At 45.6% G+C, this 10,598-nt stretch overlaps 1 protein-coding gene across 1 annotated transcript in view; it reads left to right on the plus strand.

Annotated features, from left to right (window-relative positions):
• The window catches only part of LOC130333998 (uncharacterized), a 70,578-nt gene extending 60,468 nt beyond the window's left edge, over positions 1-10,110 (plus strand). Inside the window, 7 exon segments of the mRNA XM_056553857.1 lie at positions 3,823-3,935; positions 5,049-5,175; positions 5,305-5,396; positions 6,964-7,042; positions 7,150-7,241; positions 7,371-7,479; positions 8,463-10,110. Of these exon segments, the coding sequence (XP_056409832.1) occupies positions 3,823-3,935; positions 5,049-5,175; positions 5,305-5,396; positions 6,964-7,042; positions 7,150-7,241; positions 7,371-7,479; positions 8,463-9,175 (1,325 nt within the window). The 3' untranslated portion in view covers positions 9,176-10,110.
• The last annotated feature ends 488 nt before the right edge of the window (positions 10,111-10,598 follow it).

Raw genomic sequence — 10,598 nt, forward strand, 5'->3', positions numbered from 1 at the left:
CCCGCCGAACACTTTACATACACATATGAGGTATTTTCTTACTCAAGAGAAATTGGGTTACATATTTTAGGAAGATTTCTCTCCTTTTACCCCTTGTAAAAATTCAAAAACTGGGTCTACAAGAACATGCGAGGGTAAAAAATGAAGATTTTGAATTTTCTCCTTCACTTTGCTGCTATTCCTGTGAAACACCTAAAGGGTTAACACATTTACTGAATGTCATTTTGAATACTTTGGGGGGTGTAGTTTTTATAATGGGGTCATTTATGGGGTATTTCTAATATGAAGGCCCTTCAACTCCACTTCAAAACTGAACTAGTCCCTGAAAAATTTCGATTTTGAAAATTTTGTGAAAAATTGGAAAATTGCTGCTGAACTGTGAAGCCTCTGATGTCTCCAAAAGTAAAAACATCTCAACTTTATGATGCAAACATATGGTAGACATATTGTGTATGTGAATCAATATATCATTTATTTGGAATGTCCATTTTCCTTACAAGCAGAGAGCTTCAAAGTTGAAAAAAAATGCAAAATGTTTAATTTTTTCATAAAATTTTGGAATTTTTCACTAAGAAATGATACAAGTATCGACAAAATTTTACCACTAACATAAAGTAGAATATGTCACGAAAAAACAATCTCGGAATCAGAATGACAAGTAAAAGCATCAGAGTTATTAATGCTTAAAGTGACAGTGGTCAGATGTGCAAAAAAATGGCCGGGTCCTACAGTGAAAATTGACAGGGTCCTTAAGGGGTTAAGCAGGGGAGCGGGCAGCTTGCTCCACACCAGCGATGTACAGTGTACTTTTACTTTCATTTTTTAATTCCCGCCGGGAGCCCTGAATGGCCGGGACTGAGGAGGCATTCAGGGCTCTCGTGGGGTTTACAAATAGAAGCGCTGCGGTGGGGAAAGATATATAGAATCGGGGGGGGGGGGGGGGGGTATAGGTCTGGCCCCCGCAGCGCTGCCGGGGGCTTATGATAGCGCTGCGACGGGAACATAAATATATATATATATATATACACATGCGTTGTGGGGTCAATACCTACATAAATGCGCTTCGGGGGGCATATGATTTCGCTGCGGGGGACAATACCCATATAAATATGCTGCAGGGGGCTAGATATATAGAAGCACTGCGGGGGCCAGACATATACCCCCCCCCCCCCCATAGATTCTATATATCTTTCCCCACCACCGCACTTCTATTTGAAAACCCCGCTGGGAGCCCTGAATGGCTCCTCAGCCCTGGCCATCTGGCAGGAAATTTAAAAATGAAAGTAAAAGTACACTGTACATCGCTGGGGAGTGGAGCATACCGCCCGCTCCCCTGCTTAATAATTTTGTGTCTCAGAAGTGAGATTCGGTGCGATCAATCCCTCAGTTCCATGATGGGGGTAGGATTCACTCGGTTTTGAGTCATTTCCTCACAGTTCAGCGCTGTCAGTTTATAGTGAAGCAAAATTCACTCATTTTCCTGTGAGTTTTATACTCTGATTGCTTTTTCTTTTTGTCGGGAATACGCCCCTTTTTCGGTTAACCACGCCCATTTTGACAGGTTTAAAAAACACTCTGAGTGATGGCATTTTGTGTCGGGAAATTGGGGGAGATTTATCAAAACCTGTGCAGACGAAAAGTTGCCCAGTTGCCCATAGCAACCAATCAGATCTCTACTTTCATTTTACAGAGGCCTTATTAAAAATGAAAGAAGAGATCTGATTGGTTGCTATGGGCAACTTTTTCTCTGGACAGGTTTTGATAAATCTCCCCCCATTGTGTCCACAAAGTGTCGCATAACCCAAATTTAGTTGCACAACCTGAGAAAAAGAGGTGGGTTGTCCCCTTCTGGTCACCTGCCCCCTACTACTTCCTAGCCCCGCCCACTCCTGTCACATGACCATCCTCACAGGTCCTTCTTCCCCATTCTCCTCTATCCTGCTGAACTCCGCCCCCACATATACTGGTCACATGATTGTGACATCATCACAGGTCCTACACTTTCTACGTTTAGCAGATACAGAGCAGGTCCTTGTCGGCACTTGGTGGTAAGGAGATTAAATATGGAGGAGGTTTGTTACAGTGTGTCACCCCAGTAGTAAGGAGATTACATGAGGAGGAGGTTTGTTACAGTGTGTCACCCCAGTAGTAAGGAGAACACATGAGGAGGGGGTTTGTTACAGTGTGTCACCCCAGTAGTAAGGAGATTACATGAGGAGGAGGTTTGTTACAGTGTGTCACCCCAGTAGTAATGAGATTACATGAGGAGGAGGTTTGTTACAGTGTGTCACCCCAGTAGTAAGGAGATTACATGAGGAGGAGGTTTGTTACAGTGTGTCACCCCAGTAGTAAGGAGAACACATGAGGAGGGGGTTTGTTACAGTGTGTCACCCCAGTAGTAAGGAGATTACATGAGGAGGAGAGGTTTGTTACATTGTGTCACCCCAGTAGTTAGGAGATTACATGAGGAGGGGGTTTGTTACAGTGTGTCACCCCAGTAGTAAGGAGATTTCATGAGGAGGAGGTTTGTTACAGTGTGTCACCCCAGTAGTAAGGAGATTACATAAGGAAGAGGTTTGTTACAGTGTGTCACCCCAGTAGTAAGGAGATTACATGAGGAGGAGGTTTGTTACAGTGTGTCACCCCAGTAGTAAGGAGATTACATGAGGAGGAGGTTTGTTACAGTGTGTCACCCCAGTAGTAAGGAGATTACATGAGGAGGAGGTTTGTTACAGTGTGTCACCCCAGTAGTAAGGAGAACACATGAGGAGGGGGTTTGTTACAGTGTGTCACCCCAGTAGTAAGGAGATTTCATGGGGAGGAGGTTTGTTACAGTGTGTCACCCCAGTAGTAAGGATATTACATGAGGAGGAGGTTTGTTACAGTGTTTCACCCCAGTAGTAAGGAGATTACATGAGGAGGAGGTTTGTTACAGTGTGTCACCCCAGTAGTAAGGAGATTACATAAGGAGGAGGTTTGTTACAGTGTGTCACCCCAGTAGTACAGAGATTACATGAGGAGGAAGTGTATTACAGTGTGTCACCCAATAGTAAGGAGATTACATGAGGAGGAGGTTTGTTACAGTGTGTCACCCCAGTAATAATGAGATTACATGAGAAGGTTTGTTACAGTGTGTCACCCCAGTAGTAAGGAGATAACATGAGGAGGTTTGTTACAGTGTGTCACCACAGTAGTAAGGAGATTACAAGAGGAGGAGGTTTGTTACATTGTGTCGTTGGTTCTGTGATTCAGGCTCCTCCTCTTCTTCAGGACTATCCCCTCCAGCTGACCCAGTTGTCTCCTCTTCTCCTGAATGATCCCCCAAGGATGGAGAAGGACAGGAATGAGATGACTAAGAGAATATTACACTTCACCTTGGAGATCCTCCACCTGCTGACCGGAGAGGTGAGGTGACCCATCTACATTTCCACCATTGTTGTCCCCATCTACATTTCCACCATTGTTGTCCCCATCTACATTTCCACCATTGTTGTCCACATCTACATTTCCACCATTGTTGTCCCCGTCTACATTTCCACCATTGTTGTCCCCCCCCATCTACATTTCCACCATAGTTGTTCCCATCTTTGGCCCCTCTCTATGTTCTGGATGTCTCTTTGTAGGTGAGGTCTCCAGAACTGACCCCAGTATTCCAGATGTGCTCACTAGAGCTCTATACAGGGGGCACAATCTCCTCTTTGTAGTGAGGGAGGAATACTGGGGTCAGTCTCCTCATTGTCTCTCTCCATACACAGGATTACACCATAGTGAAGAAGACATGGGGGGAGTGTGTGGCCCCCAGCAGCCATCTCCATGAGTCAGAAGGACGGAGCAGGACCCGGGGCCCTAATACAGAGCCTCCACCTCACTCACTGATACATGAGGAGAAGATCCTGGAACTCATCCACAGGATCACTGAGCTGCTGACTGGAGAGGTGACCCTGCTGGGACATTATACAGTAATGGAGGGGTCTGGTGATGAATGGAGAGGTGACACTGCTGGGACATTATACAGTAGTGGAGGGGTCTGGTGATGAATGGAGAGGTGACACTGCTGGGACATTATACAGTAATGGAGGGGTCTGGTGATGACTGGAGAGGTGACACTGCTGGGACATTATACAGTAATGGAGGGGTCTGGTGATGACTGGAGAGGTGACACTGCTGGGACATTATACAGTAATGGAGGGGTCTGGTGATGACTGGAGAGGTGACACTGCTGGGATATTATACAGTAATGGAGGGGTCTGGTGATGATTGGAGAGGTGACCCTGCTGGGACATTATACAGTAATGGAGGGGTCTGGTGATGACTGGAGAGGTGACACTGCTGGGACATTATACAGTAATGGAGGGGTCTGGTGATGACTGGAGAGGTGACACTGCTGGGACATTATACAGTAATAGAGGGGTCTGGTGATGACTGGAGAGGTGACACTGCTGGGACATTATACAGTAATGGAGGGGTCTGGTGATGACTGGAGAGGTGACACTGCTGGGACATTATACAGTAATGGAGGGGTCTGGTGATGACTGGAGAGGTGACACTGCTGGGACATTATACAGTAATGGAGGGGTCTGGTGATGACTGGAGAGGTGACACTGCTGGGATATTAATACAGTAATGGAGGGGTCTGGTGATGATTGGAGAGGTGACCCTGCTGGGACATTATACAGTAATGGAGGGGTCTGGTGATGACTGGAGAGGTGACACTGCTGGGACATTATACAGTAATGGAGGGGTCTGGTGATGACTGGAGAGGTGACACTGCTGGGACATTATACAGTAATGGAGGGGTCTGGTGATGACTGGAGAGGTGACACTGCTGGGACATTATACAGTAATGGAGGGGTCTGGTGATGACTGGAGAGGTGACACTGCTGGGACATTATACAGTAATGGAGGGGTCTGGTGATGATTAGAGAGGTGACACTGCTCGGACATTATACAGTAATGGAGGGGGTCTGGTGATGATTAGAGAGGTGACACTGCTGGGACATTATACAGTAATGGAGGGGTCTGGTGATGACGGGATCATTGTGTGTCAGGTTCCTATAAGGGGTCAGGATGTGGCGGTCTATTTCTCCATGGAGGAGTGGGAGTATGTAGAAGGACACAAGGATCTGTACCAGGACATAGTCATGATGGAGGATCACCGGCCCCTCACATCACAAGGTAAGAAGAGACATATAGATATATATATATATATATATATATATATATATATAGATATCACTCTCACCAGCTAGTCATATAGAAATCTATCCAGCACTGATGTATTCATTCCCTGTGTGTTCCCTACAGATGGATTATTTGATAGAAATCCACCCGAGAGGTGTCCCCGTCCTCTGTATTCCCAGAACTGTCCAGAGGGAAATGTCCCAGAGAAGCATCAGGTAGATGGTGTTTAAGTCTCCAAAATGTGACTATAAAGTGATTGAACCCGTGATCCTGGCACCATAGTCCCCACCCTAATTAAAGGGGAACTCCGTTTGATCTTGGTAGGGACCCCCACGATCTCCTGCCCGTTGCCCCGCCTCTGCTCATGCAAGAATAAATAAATAACTATGATCAAAATACCAAATCCTCAAACCAGAGTCGTAGTAATAAAATATTAGAACCACAATAACATATAACTAATAAACATGTCCACCCCCCCCAATCACTTCTTGGGTCTCTTACCCCTTCTAAAAAACATTGGGGGGATTTACCATTGTTGTCTGTGGGGGACGTGTTTTACAGTCAATAATTCTTAGCTGTGAAAGTGCTGACGTGCGTCAGATTCATGACATGGCGCAGAACGTATGATAAATCTGTCTGTACAATATACAGCGAGGGGAAATCACCTCAGCACAGGCAATTTTGGAAGTGTCTGTGATAATTGCTGTGTTACTGTATTGTTGACCCTCTGCTGACCACTATTACTTTCTTATTTTTCCATACATGGGGCTGATTTTTTGCGCCATGTTTTGTAGTTTTTAGCAGTATCACATATGTGACGATTGGTCATATTTTTTGTTATGATTTCGGGAGATGATGTGACCAGAAAATCTGCAATTTTGTACTATGTTATTTTTGTTATGTTTATGTCGTTCACTGCGCAGGATCAGTAACATTTTACTTAAATAGTTTGGACATTTTCGCCCATGGTGATTCTAAATATATTTATATATAAAAAATGTATACATTTTTATTTTTAAAATTGGACAAGATGGTAACCTATTTATTTATGTATTTTAGGGTAGCGGCTTATTAACATTTATTAAAACTCAAGGGGAGCTGGGAGTTGTAGTTGTGTACAATATAGTGAGAGATATACAACATGTTAGAGCAGCGATCCCCAACCTATGACTCTCCAGCTGTTGCAAAACTACAACTCCCAGCATGCAGTGGCGACTTTTTGTGCAACTTTTTAGAAGTGATTTCTCATAATTCCGCGGTGCAGTAAAAAGCATGGACCACACATGAGACTTTTTTTCTGCAAAAAAAAACCAAGCAAAAAACGTCTATAGCATTTGATAACTTTCCCCTCATTGTGATGGAAAGGAAAGTGAAGTAAATGGGGAGGGCGGGGCTTCTTCTAATCTTCCCACAGGTGACTGAGCTGGAGACACCACAGCCCAGTATATAAGGGAAATACTTTTCCCGCCAATGGGCCTCCAGCCAATCAGAATGCTGTTGTTGGGCTGGAGCATCGTTGGGCAGAAGATCATGGTTACCGGGCAAAATCTGATCCTCCAATCAGAAGCAGGAATCCATCTCTCAGCAGAACAGCTGTTACCGGGCAGAATAACTGAGGAAAACAACCTGTGGAGATAAAGGAGAAAGAAGGAAATAAGAAGGGGGGGGGCATGTATACTGGGAACTATGGTGCCGTGTGACCCTCCCATGCTGAAATTCAGAAGCTCCTTTTACTTTTATGTTTTTTTTTACTTGTTTTTTTTTTGTTGTTGCTCTTTTTAGGGTGAAGATCTGATGTGTATTAAGGTTGAGGTTAAAGATGAAGCAGAAGTGGAGACGGATTTCAGGGCCGATCAGCAGTGTAAGGAGGGGGAGACTTTTATTGGTGGAGGGTCTCCTAGATACTACTACACCCATCATCTGATCATCACATGGAATAATCTATTCATCACTGTGTGTTCCCTACAGATGGAGTCATTGATAGAAATCCACCCGAGAGGTGTCCCCGCCCTCTGTATTCTCAGGACTGTCCAGAGGGAAATGTCCCAGAGAAGCATCAGGTAGATGAGGCTGATCCTATATCTCTATAGGGGGGTCCTGCAGTCATAGATGTGGGGATAGATTTTGGGGGTCTCTGTTGCTCCTCCTGTCTGCTGTATTGTAGTGAATTGTTCTATATGTCACATCAGGGGGGAGATCTGACTAATAATAAAGTGGAGGATGAAGAAGAGAGGATGAGGGACCATCACCCGTGTATGGGGGAAGCGAAGGAGGAAATTCCAGGAGGTGTTACCCTAGGTATGTAATAATTCCAGGAGGTGTTACCCCAGGTATGTAAAAATTCAGGAGGTGTTATCCCAGGTATGTAATAATTCCAGGAGGTGTTATCCCAGGTATGTAATAATTCCAGGAGGTGTTACCCCAGGTATGTGATAATAATTCCAGGAGGTGTTACCCCAGGTATGTGATAATAATTCCTGGAGGTGTTACCCCAGGTATATAATAACGGATAATAATAAATGGATAAACATCACTTGATCAGATTGATCCAGATCTCTGTGACCCTGTGCTGATGGGGCGGGTGAAGGGTATAATAGGGCACAAGCAGCATGAATGGCTGATCCCTTCCTGTCAGGTGTGAACAGTCCTGTAGTGTAGGAGGTGTAATGATTTGGGGAGGGGAGACATCTAATTACATCTATCTCTAGTTCTCAGCCCAGAAAAGAAGTCAGTAGGGTCCCTTCCAGTCTATTGTTTCCTATGATCTTGGGGGGAGGCACATATTTCTAAATGCTGTTATAGCGTAGGGTCACATGTAACTGATTTGCAGCGTATTTTATGCTGCAAATCCGCCGGTGACCCAACCCATATTGTGGCTCTTGCTGCTGCCGAAAACAAACCCAGCCCCCCTCGCCCCGCCACTCCGAGCAGCCACACTGGAGTGCACTCAGACATCTCAATGTAGCCGCGATGTCTGAGTACACGGGTTTGTTTTTGGCAGCAGCAAGAGCCACAATATGGGTTGGGTCACCGGCGGATTTGCAGCGTAAAATACGCTGCGGATCAGTTACGTGTGACCCTACCCAGAAGAAGAAAAATCAGTCAGTGTCAGTGCCCGGAGTGACCCCAAAAAGAAGGAAACTATAAAGGGGGATCATCTCCTCTCCTCTGTATTCTCTTCTGGGGTCAGGTGACCATCAAAAACTGCAGCAAAACTTCATGTGTGTTTCCAACCTAATAATATTTTATACATTTCCCATAATCCATTTTTATCCCAACAGAAAATCCCAGTAAGAATTCTGAGGGAAACTTCATGTTATCCCTGAATGATAAAGGAGAAGATGAAGATATGATGGAGCGCTCCTCAGGAGAAGACCTCCTTACCCCTAATGTCCATCCAGATCTATCCTATAATAATCTACCTGATCATGAGGAACCTTCTCCTGACCAACCACACATTGTTACCACAAGGACAGATCAGGAACATGGGAAAGGTTTATATTGTGAGGAATGTGGGAAATATTTTACAAAAAGATCATCTCTTGTTATACACAGAAAAAGTCACACAAGAAAGCTTTATGTGTGTTCAGAATGTGGGAAATCCTGTAAATGCCCATCAGAGCTTATTACACATGAGAGAGTTCATACAGGAGAGAAGCCATATTCATGCTTGGAATGTGGGAAATGCTATAAATATAAATCAGGTTTTCTTGTACATGAGAGAAGTCACACAGGAGAGAAGCCTTATTCATGTTCAGAATGTGGAAAATTCTTTACACAAAAAACACACCTGGATATACATGAGAGAAGTCACACAGGAGTGAAGCCATATTTATGTTCAGAATGTGGCAGATGTTTTATAAGTAAAGCATATCTTTCAAAACATGTGAGAATTCATACAGGAGAGAAGCCATATTCATGTTCAGAATGTGGGAAATGTTTTAGAAGTAAATCACAACTTTCTAGACATGAGAGAAGTCACACTGGAGACTGATAGATGAAATAATAAATTATAAAAATATAATAATATGGAGAATGGAAATCTGAGATCTCAGGTAACAGTAAAATGTGATTGGATGATTTCCATGGATGATAATGATTGGTGATTACTATGTGGCACTGCATCAGTGATGGGATGGGTCTGGTGCTCCGTGCCTGTGCCCTCACGGCCGCTCGGCTCCTTCCCCCCCCCCCCCTTCCCACGTGTGACGTGCTGTGCGCATCACGGTGGGTGGTTCCATGCTGCTGACCGGATCGGAAGACTCTTTGCCTATCAGATATCAATATAAGAGGACTTTCATCCTGTCACATGGTGTGGGCACATGAGATGTATTGGGCATGAACTAAATAATTAGGTGTTCATCATTGGTCAATGAACCATTTATCAGGGAGGGTTAATCTTTCCATGACCACGCCCCAGATTAAGCCTTGAGCGAAACGTTGGGTGGTGGAGGCTCGCATGTTCATTGCTCTCCATTGTGGTAAAGATGTCTCTGATTCGATGATGCATACTTACCTACATTTGTAGCCTTTTTAGACCTATGCGGTTTGTATGTCCCATGCACTTTGCCACTTTACTTATTATTAGGGATCGACCGATTATCGGTATGGCCGATATTATCGGCCAATAATCACGATTTTGGGCATTATCGGTATCAGCAATAAGCCGATAATGCACCGCCCGCACCGCGAACGCCAAATCCCCCCCGACCCCCCGCACCGCGACCTCCCCCCCGGCACACTGCGACGCACCCCCCACCGTAGTGCTGGGCGGTATACTGGTATGGATTTTTGCCCATACCGCTATTCCGGTCGGGCCCCTCCCTCACCCTCCGAGTCAATAAAAAAATAAAATTTTGTAATGGGGGTGGTCCAGGCCATCCATCCTTCCTTCCTGTAGTGTCCGGCGGCATTCCGGGTGTAGGGTGAACCGGTCCGGGCTGTCCTTCTCCGGGGGTCCTCTTCTCCACTCCGGGCAGGCTCCGGCCTAGTACGCTGCATAGACGCCGCTACGCCGTGACGTCAGGTGCGTCGCTGCGCACGGGCGTCACTGCGCAGCGGCGTCTATGCAGCGTACTAGGCCAGAGCCTGCCCGGAGTGGAGAAGAGGACCCCCGGAGAAGAAGGACAGCCCGGACCGGTTCACCCGGAACGCCCCCGGACACTACAGGAAGGAAGAATGGATGGCCCGGACCACACTGACAGGTAGGGGAGAGAAGCAGGTGGTGGTGGCGGTGGCGGGCTATGGCACCGCAAAAGCCACTGCAGTGCATTGATTTAAAGCGCCCGCTTTAAATCAATGACCTGCAGCGGAGTCGAGGGGGGATAAATAGCCGATAACTTATACCGGAATATCAGTATAAGTTATCGGCTATCGGCCCTAACCTCCACCAATAATCGGTATCGGCCCTAAAAAAA

This window comes from Hyla sarda, unplaced genomic scaffold (assembly GCF_029499605.1).
Source record: "Hyla sarda isolate aHylSar1 unplaced genomic scaffold, aHylSar1.hap1 scaffold_422, whole genome shotgun sequence".
Taxonomy (NCBI): domain Eukaryota; kingdom Metazoa; phylum Chordata; class Amphibia; order Anura; family Hylidae; genus Hyla; species Hyla sarda.